Raw genomic sequence first — 17246 nt, forward strand, 5'->3', positions numbered from 1 at the left:
TGCATTAGAAATGCGTCTAACCAACCACTTCACCATCGTATAGTCTCAATTCAAACAAAATTCGATTCAAAAAAATCCAAATTGAATGGTCGGGATGAAAGCGAAAGTTGATGACTCTTGAATTCGCCACCAAACCTGGGACGTGGCTGTGATGAATTCATCGCAAAAGCAAACAAAATCTAAAATTCCACCTAATAGATCTCAATTTCTCCAACCAGCGGCTACTTCACTCACACTTCTAATCATGAAACGCCTCATTTTCCTGCTAATTCTCGCTCTCGTCTTCTGTTCTGCACAATCACGATCCATTATCCCGCGCCACCAACCTCATCCATCTCTCCAAATCAGCAACAAAACCCAGGTTTCCACATCCGACAGATTTTGTTCTTAATTTAATTATTTTGAAAACCTAATTTTGAATGGATTTTTGCAGAATGAAGCGAGCTGTTCGTTTACTGTAGTCATTAGGACCAGTTGCTCATCTACTCGATACACGCTTGATCATATCAGTCTTGCCTTCGGCGATGCTTATGGAATTCAGGTACTCATTTCTGCTTCTAATGCTCATTAATCTGATAATTGTATCTGCTAATCTGTGTTGATGAATTTATATGGTAAAGCAAATCATAGGGTTTAATTGACAGCATTACACTAGCTAAAATTGGGGTAAAATAGTGAAGTTAGTTCTTGAGAGCTGATGAGTTCAATTAGCTCAGATCAGCTGGAAATTTGTTTTTTATTTCATGAAAAATGAGGATTTTCTAGCAGTTAAATTCGTATTAGCAGTCTGTTTCAAGTAATGTTTGTGTGTAGGCAAGATTTGCTGCTAGTTAATCACATAGAAGATGAGTGTTTAATGGTTGTTTTTGCTGTGATACTTAAGATTACTATTTCTAATCTATTTGTTTTGTTCAAATCACAAATTAAATAGCTCATTCTAGTTTAGCAAATTTCAATCAATCTAATATGTTTTCAACTGTCGTTTCTTGATGCGAGTTGTACATGCAGCCTTCATAATCTGATCATAGATTTTGTAAGTCCAGGCAATTTTGGTTTCTTGTTTCAAAATAAGAACCAAAAATGTAGTCTATCTATGGAAGCACCAAAGACAGAGTTGGTTAGATTTTGAACTTAAGGTGGTTCCTCTTAGTGTCTGCCCTGACTCTTCATCTACTATAGGTTTATGCTCCACATCTAGACGACCCCGCTTCAAGAGTGTTTGAGAGTTGCTCGACTGACACGTTTCAAATCAGTGGACCGTGTACGTACCAGATATGCTACTTGTACCTCTACAGAAGTGGGTACGATGGATGGATCCCGTACGATGTTACAGTCTACGGGTATAACTCGAAGCCTGCCACTTTCTACTACAATGTAAAAGTACCCGCGGATATTTGGTATGGGTTTAACTACTGTTCCGGAGCCAGAGCCACCTCATCAGCAGCGACCAAGTAAACTTAGCTCTCGGTTGATGCATGGTTGTATACCACTATCTAGAATAAGAGGATGTTGCTTATGATGATCACTTGTTTGTTGAGCAGACCAACTTCGAGTACCAACTTTGTTGATTTATGTTTATATCTTCTTCTTTATCTGAGTAACTTCAATTATTTAATTTTGATGGCATGCTTGTTTTCACATATTTTCAGCTTTGGAAGCTATAAAATCAATTCACTATTCACCCAAAAACCATTTCAGTAAAATATCATTATTTACTTAGATCTCTACGAAGATATGTGATCTTATTTTTTCAATCTACGAAAACAGAGCTTTAGACTTTCAAGATATTGCACTTTCTGCATATAGCTTTATAGAGATCTTGCAAATTTATTGTTTTGTTCTACATATCTTCTGTCTCTCTCTCACTGTAATCAAGATGAAGAAGAAGGGGACAGGGCCTTTGCTTTCTCCCTGAGGATGAATTTCTGAATCTTGCCTGTTGAGGTCTTTGGTATATCCTCGAAAATGACGGTCTTTGGCGCCATATAATGAGGTAAACGTTCTCTGCAAAACTCTATTATCTCCTCACGGCTAACCTCAAATCCTTCCTTCAACTTCACAAAGGCGCAGGGCGTCTGCCCCCAGTGATCATCCGGTCTTCCCACAACCGCCGCTTCAAGAATAGCTGGATGGCGGTACAGCACTGTCTCAACCTCGACTGTGCTTATGTTCTCGCCACCAGAGATCACCACATCCTTCAACCTGTCCTTAACTTCAATGTAGCCATCATCGTGCTTCACACCAAGATCGCCGCTTCTGAACCACCCCCCTGCAAAAGCTTCCTCTGTGGCTTTCACATCTTTTAGGTATCCACTCATCACAGTGTTTCCTCTAAGCATGATCTCACCCATTGTTGCACCATCCGCAGGTACACTCTCCATTGTCACCGAATCTCTCACGTCGACCTCCTCGAGAGCGTAGTGCTCCACCCCCTGCCTCGCTCTGATCCGGTACTGCTCCTCGCGAGGCAACGAGTCCCACTCAGGCCTCCACAGACACGTCGTGGCTGGCCCATAAGTTTCCGTGAGTCCATACAAGTGTGACACTCTGAATCCGAGCTCCTCGATCCTCTCCAGAATCGAGGGCGGGGGTGGTGATCCGCCAGTCATGATCTCAACCTTGCGAGACAGCGGCCTCCGGTCAGGGGAGTTTACGATCATGTTCAAGACCGTTGGAGCCCCTCCCATGTTGGTGACCGCTTTTGCAGCAAGTGTGTCGAATATTTCTCTCGGGGAGACACGCCGTAGGCAGATGTTGGTGCCACCTACCGCCGCCAGCCCCCAAATGAGGCACCAGCCGTTGCAGTGGAACATCGGCACTGTCCAGAGGTAGACAGGCATCGAGCTCATCCCATGAACCGACAGTGTAGCTAGGGCGTTCAGATAGGCGCCTCTATGGTTATACACTACCCCTTTCGGGCGCGATGTCGTGCCAGAGGTGTAGTTCACACTGATCGGATCCCATTCCGTTCTCGGCCGCCTGGCCTTGTATCCAGCATCTCCCCCAGCCAGGAGGGTCTCGTATTCGTGAGTGTCATTTGGGACGGAGGCAGAGGCATTAGGGTCCCGAATGAAGACGAGGAGTGGGGGTTTGAGCTCGTCTTTCGCTATAAGATCAAAAGCGCCCTGAGCAATATGGAGCAACTGGTGATCGACGAAGATGATCTTGGCTTCGGAGTGGCGGAGGAGGATGGAGATCATGGACGAGTCGTGGCGTGTGTTCAACGCGCAGATGACTGCTCCGGCCATCGGCACTGCGAAATGCAGCTCTTGCATTGCAGGTATGTTAGGCGCCAGTATTGCTATCTGTTGACAGTCCAATTCAACATATTTAGTTAATTTGTTTTTGCAGAATTAGACCCCAAAATCGAATCCCTAATTGCCAAATTAGGTCAACTCACCACATCGCCGGTGGAAACGCCCAAACGTGTGAGGGCAGAAGCGAGCTTCACGCACCTCAGGTGAGTCTGCTTCCATGTGAATTCAGCAGAGCCATAGACGACTGAAGTTCGATCTCCGTAAACCTTGGCGGCTCTCTCCAAGAAGCTCACCGGCGACAGCGGCACGTAATTCGCCGGCGACCTCACCATGCCGTCCATTGACTTCCACGACCAGGCTTCCGGTGATTGACAGAGACTCCTCCGAATTGGTCGCACGCAGGTCTCCTTGGTGGCGCCATTGAAGAGCCAGCTGGTGCAGATTGAACTCCTCCGCCGGAAAAAGTGGTTCATTGTCGGAAGGAGAGAGGATTTTTGTGAGCATTACACATTTCAAAAATAAATGGGGTTGGTTTTGAAAAGGGCAAAATTTTGGATAAACATCGAACTTGCCATGCATGACACCTTGATGTCGACTCATTGCCAAATCATTATCGGCCGTTAAATATTTTGTACCATATTAATTCAGACGTTTCTTATTTTATTGTACGAGATTTAAGAATTTTATATTTAATAGATTAAATGAAGATAAAAATAAAAATAGAAGGTGAAATAAAGAGAAAAGATAGAGGTAAGTATTAGAGGTAATAAATTAAGTGAGATTAGATGTTGTCATAACGTGAACTTACTCAAGTGAATTGAGACAATCTAAACTTATTGGATATAGCTAATATCACTTTCACCTATCAGTTCATTTCAATGAATGAGATTTTACTTAATTTTGTGAAATTTAATGTGGTTTCAGAGTAGACTTTGTATTCAAGTTGAATGTGTTGTTAGAAGTCACATGACATGAGTGATCTTGTGCATCGTAAAATTTAACATGATACTAAAACCGGTGATGATATATGAGTGATTATCTTCAAATATTAATAATACCAAAAGCTCACATATTAGAGACGTACCCCCTTCGTCCACGAATAGGGTCCTATTTTTTCGGCACGAATTTTAAGAAATGTTAATAAAAGTGAATCGAAGAAAGTTGCTGAAATATGAGTCCAACATGTATATACTAATGCTATGTGAATGTAATGAGTTAGTAGAATGAGAAGCCTCTTTACTATTTATAGTAATAATGAATCGAGACTTCTATCCATGGACGAACCAAAATTGAAAAATAAGACTTTTATTCGCAGATACATGTTTGAGATATTCACAATATAAAAAGTTGGTCTAATAATTAGTTAATGCATGATGAAGGTTTTCCCATTAATTTCAATACTTTGCTATAACTTTACCGTCACTGCACATGTCTAAAACTATGTGGAGTAACTTCTTTCTTTTGTCTTAATCTAAACTGTCGCAATTTAAGTGATAAAAGTAGAAGCAAATAGCACATGCAAACGAATGCAATTACACTCTAACAACTATTTGAAGTAATTAATTAGTAGAGTGATCTTCAAGATTAATAGGATTGCAAGTTGCACCTGTCTATTTTCTACGAATCGTACATTATTGTTAATTGTGATTAATGTCCTAATTTTGTGAAAAATTAAATGTGTCCCGTTGTGACTTAATCCGGCAATTGGGAAATGGACCAAATATGTCATCTCATTGGATTATTTAATTGAGGTAATTTTTTTGGACTAATATTAATGGTGTTGTGAATAATTGTGTCCTAAATTCTAATATTTTTTGTTTTTTTCCAATAAGTGAGACATATAAATCAATTTTAATTCCAAAATTAAGGATTTTTTAGAAAATTGTGGACATAAAAACATGATTAACAGTAGACAAAATGTGAATTGGGGAGTTAGGAATACCAAATTATATGATTAACTATGAAATCAATAGTTGAAAAGAATTATGTTAGAGTCGCTAGATCGCTAAGTATTAATAATAGCCCCAAATTGATGTAATTAATACTGTACAAAATATCACATGCAATGAAATTAGATCATACGTAACACTATTTGGTTCCAACGATTTAGTTGTGTTCTTGAAGAATTTGTACGTGTCGCATAATTAGTGGATTGCATATATACGGTTGTATATTCCAATTATTAACCTCCACATGTGGCCAATGGTTTTGAAATATCCAAAACGACATCTTTAATTCACATAACTAAATTGAATTCGCACATATGGGGGTAACAAAATATTAAATTTATTTAATTAGAATTTCGAGGTACCTAAAACATTCAAAAGCTTGAAGCATAATCAACGTATTGTTCTCGACGTGCCATGTGTTCGCATGTGATCCGATCATTATTTTGAAGCCTAACTTGATCTTTAAATTAGCTACATACATTGACATTTTTGTTCATTTATAATATAATTATATGGGAAATATTTCAGCATGATTCCGTACGTGATATCAAATGGCCATAACATCATCATTTCAAAATCAAAAGATCAAATAATTTGAACGCCAAGTGGCCTAATAACCCATGAAGTTTAGTTATATTCGGGTTTGATTTATTCCGTTATATGAAAATTAGCCAAAAAATTTATAAAGTTTGGATTATTTGTGCAATTATCTTATACTCCATGTAGTAAAAAATTGTAATAGGCTACATGTAATATATTATTCATATTTTTCAACTAAATAATGTCGCCGTCTTTAAAAATAGATAATGTTTAATTCGTCGGTGGTGACTTCCATGTAAAAATTTTGAGCTATCAAAAAAATTCATCATGATTGAACCATAATTCGACCAAATTTCATGATTTTTCCGTCAATTTGCCCTATTTTGAAACCAAAATGCTAAATATGGATGTACCATGAAAATCTTGTTTATTCATGAAGGAAAAATAGAGGCGTGCGAAATCTTTTGCAATGTTTTTTGTTTTATTGCAAGAAACAAGAAAATTTATACAGGATTGTTTTTTTTCGTGGAAGAAAGAAAAGAGTTAAATAATGATGTAATATCCAAGGCAAGCTAATCAACCTCTTGAAGAAATCACTCATAATCCTCTCTTTATAATTGTGGGTTTTTTGCATCAACAGTCATAAAAAAAATTTGTATCCAAACAAAGTCGTTGTTTTTGGAAATATGGAGAGCTCTCTCTCTCTCTCTCTCTCTCTCTCTCTCTCTCTCTCACACACACACACACACACTCTCATACACTCTAATTAAATAAAGTATTTATTTTGCTGGATTATCATCATGTCACCATATTATTCATGCTACTGTCGTGCATTGCGTCTTGTGCTTTTGGAGCAACTAATATTTTCAACGTTTTGAGTTATGGAGCTGTTGGAAATGGAAGAGCCGATGATTCTCAAGTAATTCACACACACACATAAATATGGCCACAGTTAAGAAAATATTTGATGATATTATAGTGTTATTTAATTAAAAATTTCAGGCATTTTTGAAGGCTTGGAATGCAGCATGCCAAGGCAAGGCAAAATCGGGTGTTATTCCTGTAGTTTATGCACCTCAAAAGAAGACCTTTCTTTTGGATCCTTTGACCTTCAAAGGCCCATGCAAATCTCCTCGCATTTATATATATATATATAGGGTTTTGATCTATGCAAAACTAGATTTAAATACAGAAACGCAGAACAATATCATAATTAGGTCACTTTTAGGTCATAATTAGGTAATTTTTAGGTCATGCTAACAAAGCATGACCTAAAACGATCTTAGCATGACATTAAACCTAAATATTATAATATGACCTAAAATTGCTTAATTATGACCTTCCGTTTTTTTGGTTAATTATTGACCATTAGATCATCTAATCCTAGGGCCAAGATTTGGTCTGCATTTCTGGATTTAAACACATACTTATTTTGATCATCTCCCTATATATATATATATATATATATATATATATAGGATTGTGATCAAGATAGAACCATTCTTAAACGTAGAACCATTCTTAAACGTAGAACAAATGCCAAACGGAGGTCGTTAGATCTTTTAATCCAATGGTGTTGATTTGCACAACAACTTCCCATTACAACCAAAACTATTATTAATGGGTGAATGCAGATAAGTGAAAAATAAAGCATGCATGGACTCTTCTTCGTTTCATTCATTCTTCCATCAACATGTGAGTTTTTTCACATGTTGAGTCCGGAATGTCGTGAAAACATAGTCTAATATGTATGATTTTTAATCTTGACCGTCATTTTTTCCTCATTCAATGAATAAAATATGTAGAGTTCTAGGTTCTACACTTAAGAATGGTTCTATCTTTAACGCAACCATATATATATATATATATATATATATATATAGAGGTGTGATCAAATACAAACTCTCTAAAATACAAACTATACAAACTATGTCACCGGAGTGTACAAATTCTGTCACCGGAGTGTACAAATTATGTCAACGGACTGTACATATTTCTAATCATGCGGTTGAGATTCAAACTTAGATTTACTTCATAAAAAAAGCGTGGGGTAAAACTGTCATTTCTCTCATTTAATTTCTGAAATTTGCCAAATATCACGTAAAATGATAAAATGATAAAATGATAGATTTATTGCATAGAATGATAGTTTTGAGATTCAAACTTAGATTTACTTCATAAAAAAAGCGCGGGGTAAAACTGTCATTTCCCTCATTTAATTTCTGAATTTCGTCAAATATCACGTAAAATGATAAAATGATAGGTTTATTGCATAGAATGATAGTTTTGCCGGATAGAATGATACTCTAAGTTGATAAAATGATACTTTTGACCGACTGATAAAATGATAAAATGATAGGTTTATTGCATAGAATGATAGTTTTTCTAGATAGAATGATACTCTGAGTTGATAAAATGATACTTTTAGCTTATAAATGTTAGGTTTACTGCATAAAATGATAGTTTTGCCGGATAAAATGATACTTTCAGCCGATAGAATGATAGTTTTGCCGGGTAGAATGATACTTTCAGCCGATAGAATGATAGGTATTTTTGGTGTATAAAATGACATTTTTGTTTAATAAAATGATACTTTTACCTGATAAAATGATAATCTAAGCTGATAAAATTACAGAAACCTTATAAAAATGATAGTTTTTCCGGATAGAATGATACTCTGAGTTGATAAAATGATACTTTTAGCTTATAAATGTTAGGTTTATTGCATAAAATGATAGTTTTGCCGGATAGAATGATACTTTCAGCCGATAGAATGATAGTTTTGCCGGGTAGAATGATACTTTCAGCCGATAGAATGATAGGTATTTTTGGTGTATAAAATGACATTTTTGTTTAATAAAATGATACTTTTACCTGATAAAATGATAATCTAAGCGGATAAAATGACAGTAACCTTATAAAAATGATAGTTTAGCTGAAGAAATTGCATATAAGCTGATAAAATGATACTTTAATGTGACAAAATGACATAAAACTGATAAAATGATAGTTTTGCCGGATAGAATGATACTCTGAGTTGATAAAATGATAGTTTTGCCGGGTAGAATGATACTTTCAGCCGATAGAATGATAGGTATTTTTGGTGTATAAAATGACATTTTTGTTTAATAAAATGATACTTTTACCTTATAAAATGATAATCTAAGCGGATAAAATGACAGTTAGCTTATAAAAATGATAGTTTAGCTCAAGAAGTTGCATATAAGCTGATAAAATGATACTTTAACGTGACAAAATGACATAAAACTGATAAAATGATAGTTTTGCCGGATAGAATGATACTTTCAGCCGATAGAATGATAGTTTTGCCGGGTAGAATGATACTTTCAGCCGATAGAATGATAGGTATTTTTGGTGTATAAAATGACATTTTGTTTAATAAAATGATATTTTTACCTTATAAAATGATAATCTAAGCGGATAAAATGACAATAACCTTATAAAAATGATACTCTGAGTTGATAAAATGATACGTTTACTGCTTTGTGATAAAATGATAGGTTTATTTCATAGAATGATAGTTTTGCCGGATAGAATGATACTCTGAGTTGATAAAATGATACTTTTGACTGACTGATGAAATGATAAAATGATAAAATTATAGTATATGTTAGGTTTATTGCATAGAGTGATAGTTTTGTCGGATAGAATGATACTCTGAGTTGATAAAATGATACTCTTGACTGACTGATAAAATGATAAAATGAGCGAAATTCAGAAATTAAATGAGCGAAATTTGGATACGTAAATTTTATCATGAGCGAAATGACATATTTACCCCCGCGCTTTTTTTTATGAAGTAAATCTAAGTTTGAATCTAGACTGCGTGATTTTAAAAATGTGTGGTCCAGATTTAGTTATAGGGTTATTACGGAAATTGAGGTTATCATTATAATGCACCCCTATATATATATATATATATATATATATATATATATATATATATATATAGGGTTGTTTTATATACTAAATTAATTTTAAACGCCAAACATCAAACACATCATTATAAAAACAACGTGGAGTTCATTACAATTTTATTTGTAGTTCATTATAGGGAATTCAAAGATTTAAAAACAATGACATCATCTAGCATAATATAAAGATCTGAAGTTCATTATAAGTTTGTTATTAGTTCATTATAATGAACTTCAGGTTGTCTTGTAATGATGTTGTTCGGCGTTTAAGGTTTAAAACTGGTTTGGTATTGATCACATTCCTATATATATATATATATATATATATATATATATATATTCTCTTTTGTCTTTCAATTTAAACAAAACCAAAACAATTATCCACATCTTTTAACATTTAATCACCTTCTTCTAATTTTATACATTGCAAACGCTACATGCATGTGCAATATGTATTGTTGCACTTACATCAGTGGCGGATCCATAACATAATTTTCTGGCAGATCTATTAGGTAGGACATGCTTTGCAGCCTGAAGTAAACGACTAGGAGATCAGGGAAATGTGTTTTTTTAAAGGGTAGCATTGTACATTTATAATGTCGGCCATGAAATTTCTGATCGTCCTAAAGAAAAATTAGGCTCTTCTGGTGATCTGAAGATTCAAATTTTAAGTATTACTCTCATGAATCAATACAACCTCAAATGTTCCTACTTTGTTTGCTCACTCCTTGAATTGCATGTGATGTTATTGATTGTATTGTACTCCTGAAATCATGATCAACCATCTACATATATGTTGTCTGATTATTACTTTGAGCAATAAATTAAAACATTTTAAAGTCCTTTTTCAAGGCTTTCTTGCTTCAATGACAGCTAATGCCAACACATCCGACAAAACATCCCCACGACCGATTTTCGAGATTCACAAATATCTACCTCCAATCAATAATTCTGATTTTTATATATATATATAGACAAATTGATTAAATAATTATGAAATTTTGTGAAATTAATATTTTTGGGATGCAGGTGTCTAGAAATATGGTGGCACCAGTAAAAACAGCATGGAGTGGGAAACAAGTAGAAGGATGGATCTTATTCACTAGTGTGAACGGACTCGTTATCAAAGGCAAAGGCAAAGGCGCTTCTTGGTGGCCTTCTAAACCTTGCTACAATGATCCAGCCAGAGTAATTCATTTCATTATTTGTATAAAATTTCAAAATTTTCCCAATTTATTATACACGTATTTGAAAAAAAAAATTCTGGTATGCTGGGCCGAGTCGATGAAATTCATAGTATGTATATCAAACTTGGAGTTCGATATTTGTAATCTGAATTGCTGAATTCATATCATGTTTTTTGCATGCACTTAATTGAAATGGAAGTTAATTAGGTGAATGTGTTTGATTCGCAGGGTGTTTTGTGCAAGGGGCCAGCTGTAAGTTAATCTTAATTACTTTTATACGTTTCATAATTATTTTATTTGTAAATGTGTTTTGTTTGTTAATTAATTAATTAAGGGGATGATATTTCGGAGATGTCACGGGCTACGACGACTGGACGGGTTTACGAAAATTAATGGGCCCGGTAGCCATATGGTGATTATGTCGACTAATGACGTAGTAGTCAGTAATCTGGTCATAATTGCTCCTGGGGATAGCCCTAATACGGATGCAATCGACATCTCCGGCTCCACAGAAGTACAAATTAGAATTTCTTTCATTGCAACACGTGCTTAATTAATTAATTCATTCATTCATTTCCCCTAATTCTCTTAGTAGAATGATACAATGAAGTTTAATTCTTGATAAAGAGTACAATTATTGTAGGTGATGACTGCATTGCTATAACTGCGGGATCTTCCAATATTGATATCAGTGGAATCACGTGTGGGCCCGGTCATGCTATCAGGTCACGATAATCCACTTCCTTTTTATATTGGAGCAAAGATGACTTTAATGTATGTACATATGCAGCATTGGATCCTTGGGAGTTGGATGGAGGATTCGATGTGGTTGAGAACGTACGCCTACGAAATTGTACTCTTAAAAATACTATCACTGGAGTCAGAATCAAGACCGTACAGGTATAATTAATATACATCTATTTACTTTATTTAATTACAGTACTTATTTACTTGGTGTGCAGGGAGGCACAGGATATGCAAGACAGATATCATTTCAAGGAATAAAGTTTGAGGCTGTGGATAATCCCATTGAAATCTAACAATTTTACTGCCCACTTAAACAGAATTGCAAAAATGATGTACGTATAGTTGATTTAACATATTGCTCATATAAATTTCATAATTATTTTTTTAATTTGTTTCATTTTTATTATGTTATGCAGACATCAGGAGTGGCAATAAGCGATGTGACATTCAGTGCAATAAGTGGAACTTCAATTGCAGAAAATGTGATTAGTTTGAAATGCAGCCAAATAAATGCATGCAAAAACATAAGATTAGATCGAGTTTACATCAAATCAACCACTCCAAACAAGAAAGTTTCTGCAGCTTGCTTTAATGCTCATGGAACAGCCACTCACACTAAGCCAGCTGTCAAGTGCCTTTAGCCTTAGAATTATCAAACTCAATTTTCTTCATTTATATCTATAAGAAATTATGTGTGTGTCACATGTTAGCTCTGGATAAATAAAATTGGTTGCTTTTTTAGATTCATGTGAGGTATATATGCTGATATGAAATGACAAGAATTAGAAAGAGCAGAGAACATTAAGTATACAGACAAAGTGACCTTCTGTTTCTATGACAAGAATCCAAGCTTTGTGAATCAATAATGTAATTAAATATTTTTCCTATGAACTACAACATTCTTGGGCTTTCTTAAGCACATAACAACTACTAAGTTTCACAGTTCATGTAATTTTATCACAACTGCAAAATTTAGAAACTGAAGCTCACAACTTAAGCTCCAGTTTGCATTGCACAAGTTGAAATAAGTAAATACCTTTTCATAGGCTTTTCTTGTAACACTCAGCACCCACATTTGTTACTGCTCGATAACAATAGATCCCCCGTTACCGCTTTAGTGAGGCATGACCTGTTTCTCCCAAATGTTTGTGAAGTTTATTCCTGTAGCAGGGTTGGGATTATTAGTAGAGGTACTAATTAGAGAAGTAAAATGGGAGGGATTTGAACAGAAAGATGACAGTACTTGGATTCAAATTCTTCTCCACACTTCTCACACATGTTGTCAGCACCTCTTGTTGAAACCTGAATATCAAGAAACTCAGTTATGAAAAATGTCAATTTCTTAACATATCTATCATAACAGATTATTTACACATTCTAGAGCAATACAAATTAAGACAGACTACCTTCTGTTTTCTTCCTTTGGATGAGGCTTTCGACTTGGCAGCATTTTCTTTCTTTGCTGGCAATTTCTTGCTTGCACCTTGCTCTTGATGCTTATGAACCTTCTCCCTCACAGCATCTTCTGTCCTAGTAGTCTCAGATTCTGGTAGAGGTTCGGATATCAATTCCGTAGCATCACCATCACACTCTTCATCTTCCTCAGCCTTACCATTTCTCTCTGCAGTGCTAGGTTTTGCTGGTTCTGCATCTTCGTGTCTTCTCCCTCTCCGCCTCCTGCGTCCCCTGTTACTTCGCGAGCCCTTTGTGTCATTATACTCCATGAAACCCAATTCATCACCATCAGACTCCGTCTGAGTTTTGGCAGCTGGAGCCATAGGCTGATTTCTTGCTTTGTTCCTACTCCTACGCCCCGACAACATAGCTTCAAAGACACTCGCCTCATCACCATCATCATTATCCTCATCATCCTCTTCATCTGGCCCCATCCCTTCGACCACTCCATTTACTCCACTGAAATCTTTAGGATCCTCACCCTTTGTGTCATTATAGTCAGTGAAATCCAATTCATCGCCATCAGACTCCATCTGAGTTTTGGCAGCTGGAGCACTAGGCTGATTTCTTGCTTTGTTCCAAGTCGTATGCCCCGATAACATAGCTTCAAATACACTCGCCTCATCACCATCATCACTGTCGTCATCATCCTCTACATCTGGCCCTGTCCCTGCAGCAACTCGATTCCTTCCACTGAATTCTTTAGGATCCTTAAACTCCACTGCTTCACCGGATTCATTCTGTCCATCATCACTATCATCTTCTTGAATACCAATCCCTGCTTCAAATTGCTCCCCTAGTTTACTTACTCCATCATCTGCTGACAAGTAACAAATGTCACTTCCGTCATCAGCATCTACTTCTGCTTCACATTCTATATCCTCTTCAAGGAATGCTTCCCGCAGCTGTGCCACCTTCTCTTTGTGCTTTTTAGACTGTTCGTGATTCTTCCATTGTTTATCACTCCTGAACTTCTTGCTACAAGCTACACAGTAGAATTCGTTCTTCTTTTCCTCCAAGGCATCTTCGCTCTCATCCTCCTCCTCGACCTCCTCTACTTTAGCCCACTCAGGTTCCTCGTAATTCCTAGCCTTCTCAGCTTTCTGCCTCTCCAACTCTTTCTTCCTCTGCTTCTCCTCCTCCCTCTTTCTCTCCATCTCCTCATTCCTCTTTATTTGCATATCAATCACTCTCTTATCCCTCTTCTTCACAAACTCAGCCAATCCCCGAACCGTTTCGTTATACTCTCGTCTCGCCTTCTTCCTCAACTTCTTATTCTCCTCTTCCATTAACCTCCTTGACTTCCTGTTTGGGCCAGCCATAGCATCATATTGATCTGCCCAGAAGAATTCCAGTATTGTTGTAAACCCTAACCAGTAACTATAAAATGCTGTGACCTGCATCATTAATCAATTTCCAATTCAATCCAATCAATTCCATAGTATTGAGTCTAATTAAATCAAATCTGCAAATCTGAATTGAGAAAAAAAAGGTTACCTGAACATAAGGACTCTCCAAATTGCCCATGACCGGAGCTTCCCTTGGCAGAGGCAGCCCCAATTTCTTCGCGAAATTTAACTCATTCGCGTAGATCTTCTCAAACAGATCTCTGTAAACCTTGTAAAACCCCCTCCCGGAGTCGGAGTATCCGGAGTAGACCGAATTCGAGAAGAAGGAAAACAAATCGGGGACGAAACCTGAGGAGCCGCCGCTGGCAGAAGAGGAGGTGGAGGAGAATAGGATCTGGTTGCGGTGGGAATCGTACCAGGCGCGCTCGCGGTCGTCGGAGAGGACCTCGTAGGCGTTGACGAGCTCCTGGAAGGCGGCGGTGGCGTCGGCCTCGGAGACGCCGCTCCTGACGAGCTTGTCCGGATGGCGCTGGAGGGCGAGGCGCCGGTACGCGGAGCGGATTTCATCGGCGGAGCAGTCACGGCTGAGGCCGAGGACTTCGTATAAGCACCGCTTCTCCGATGAGGCCATTTGGCAACGGTGTTTCTCTCTCGGCGCTTTTGCGTATAAATACGTTAGGGTTAGTGTCGAAGAAATTCCATCTAATCATAAAATAAATAAAATTATTTATGGATCAAAAATAAATCTTCACTTCAAATTAACGAAAATACTGTACTTGTAAAACAAGTCGAAATTCTAAGCAATCTATAATAGTACTTGTTACAAATTGGATGATTATATCTAGAAAATACGAATTTCATATAATGGACATATAGCCTTAGAACATGTTATTTTTAGTTTTTACATTAAAAAGTTGAATTTTTTACATAGCAGAATTTCTCTATTTATTATATTCAATCATGTATAGTCAAGTTCAAATATATATTTGAATTACTCAGGGAACATGGCACCTGAAAATATGATAGTAATTTATACCGATTTTCATAAATTACTTATCATATGTTATTTTAAAATATAAAAAATTAATCAAATCACAATTTATATTTATTTTTTAAATACTAATTAACCGATAGACGTAATAACTAGAATAAAAATCTTTTAATTAAATTATTTATTATAGAACTTTATGACGGAAATTATACTAATAATCATTTTTTATGGTCAATCCAAAATGAAAAAATAAAATTATTTTTCATACACGAAGGTAGTCTTATTTAACTCTATATTTCATAAATGATCACTAGGAACATAAGAGCATCCACAATGGCGGTTAGCGGACCGGCTAGCCGATTCCCGTTGCTGGCCGGTTTGCTCGCCGAACCATTGCAGGCAGCGAGCGGCAAATCGGCGAGCGACCGCCGATTTTCGAGCGCTCACCGATCGGCTGGCCGCCATTGCAGGCTCCCGATCGGCGAGCGATCGGCCACCTCAAAATTTTTAAAATTTTTTTTTCGAAACACTATATATACGCGATTTGTATGTCTATATTTCGATCTCAACTTTGAATCAGAAATCGATCATAAGAAGAGGCTGAAGACGAAGAGTTGCGTCTCTTCGTTTTCAAATTATTGCAAATTAATCATTCAACTTTCGGAAATTACGTTGCTGGGTGAATTTTCTGTACAGCTCGACCCCAGCCAGGGGCGCTGCCCCCGAACCCCCGTCTAATCGTAACGAATTCAAATAAGTGTACATTCCGCACTTCCAACTTATTTGATGTCTCATTATGATCATATTGATCAATTAAGTTAATCCAATTACACTAAAATATCCAACAATTTGCATGTCATTTTCATTCGCACCACTGGTTTTAATTGAAGAGTTGTGGGCACAGAGGACTGCACGTCGTTAGATTTTTTTGAATTAATGTAATTTTTTTAATTAATATACTTTTTTTTTAAATTTTAATATTATTATTAAATTTTCCTGTATCTATATCGTAAATTTAATTCCGTATTTTGTGTGATTGTTAATTATTTATTTTTTATAATTTTATTTATTGTGGCTAGGCTATTGCTTGTCCAGTTGCTTGTCCTGATGATGTGGCACGAAGAGTTTTTAGTGCTGCTGATGTGGCAGGAGGAGTTTGTGGCTAGGTTATGGCAGCGCTAGCCGATTTCCGGCGCTCGCCGGTCCGCTCGCCGAACTATTGGAACCGGCGAGCGCCATTTCGGTGACAAAATCGGCTAGCGCTGGCCGATTTGCGAGCGCTCGCCGGTCCGCTCGCTGCCATTGCAGGCTCAGGACCGGCGAGTGAATTTAAAATTTTTTTTTAAATTCGAAACACTATATATACGCGATTTGCACGTCATTTTCATTCACACCACTTGTTTTAACGAATACTCTCTCTATCATAATTTCTGTACAAGATCAATAACGCGAAATGGAGAACAACAACAAAGGTACTCCAGTGACGAACGGGTCTCAAACCCCCCAGTACCCGTGGGAGGTGGATGTGGTCCGATGCCCGGGTACTACAACATGTACCCGTGGCAAAAGATGATGCCCGGGATGGCACCCGGGGGGAGTATGCCGGGGGATTTACCGGCTATGCCGGGGTGGACACCCGAGATGCAGATGATGCCGGGGTGGGGTCCCGGGATGCAGATGATGCCGGGAGGGGTCCCGGGATGCAGATGATGCCGGGAGGGGTCCCGGGATGCAGATGATGCTGGGAGGGGTACCGGCGACGCAGGGGACGTCGGGGAGGGGGGGACGTCTATCGCCACAGTTTTGATTTTTCGACAGAATCTTCGCACACAACAA

At 37.3% G+C, this 17246-nt stretch overlaps 3 protein-coding genes and 1 pseudogene across 6 annotated transcripts; 2 read left to right on the plus strand and 2 right to left on the minus strand.

Annotated features, from left to right (window-relative positions):
• The first annotated feature begins 15 nt into the window (after positions 1–15).
• On the plus strand, positions 16–1592 carry LOC121795053 (embryo-specific protein ATS3B-like). The gene is made up of 3 exons (XM_042193484.1): positions 16–361; positions 434–541; positions 1180–1592. Exons 1-3 carry the CDS (start codon positions 152–154, stop codon positions 1453–1455), a joined length of 594 nt encoding a protein of 197 aa, XP_042049418.1. The 5' UTR covers positions 16–151; the 3' UTR covers positions 1456–1592.
• A 178-nt stretch (positions 1593–1770) lies between these two features.
• On the minus strand, positions 1771–3925 carry LOC121795051 (butanoate--CoA ligase AAE1-like). The gene is made up of 2 exons (XM_042193482.1): positions 3401–3925; positions 1771–3305 (listed from the first exon to the last, which is right to left on the minus strand). Exons 1-2 carry the CDS (start codon positions 3728–3730, stop codon positions 1872–1874), a joined length of 1764 nt encoding a protein of 587 aa, XP_042049416.1. The 5' UTR covers positions 3731–3925; the 3' UTR covers positions 1771–1871.
• A 33-nt stretch (positions 3926–3958) lies between these two features.
• On the plus strand, positions 3959–12287 carry LOC121796607 (annotated as a pseudogene).
• Positions 11387–15095, minus strand: LOC121795054 (DNAJ protein JJJ1 homolog). 4 transcript variants are annotated; one of them, XR_006049398.1, is made up of 5 exons: positions 14568–15095; positions 13022–14467; positions 12859–12917; positions 12652–12776; positions 11387–11711 (listed from the first exon to the last, which is right to left on the minus strand). XR_006049398.1 is itself a non-coding variant. In XM_042193485.1 (4 exons), the coding sequence occupies exons 1-4, from the start codon at positions 15048–15050 to the stop codon at positions 12722–12724; spliced, it is 2043 nt and encodes a 680-aa protein (XP_042049419.1). In that variant the 5' UTR covers positions 15051–15095; the 3' UTR covers positions 12379–12721. The 4 variants fall into 4 exon arrangements, 1 of the variants encoding a protein (XP_042049419.1); XR_006049400.1 differs by having other exon boundaries at positions 11387–11736; XR_006049399.1 differs by having other exon boundaries at positions 11387–11742.
• Between the last annotated feature and the right edge of the window lie 2151 nt (positions 15096–17246).

This window comes from Salvia splendens, chromosome 3 (assembly GCF_004379255.2).
Source record: "Salvia splendens isolate huo1 chromosome 3, SspV2, whole genome shotgun sequence".
Classification (NCBI taxonomy): Eukaryota; Viridiplantae; Streptophyta; class Magnoliopsida; order Lamiales; family Lamiaceae; genus Salvia; species Salvia splendens.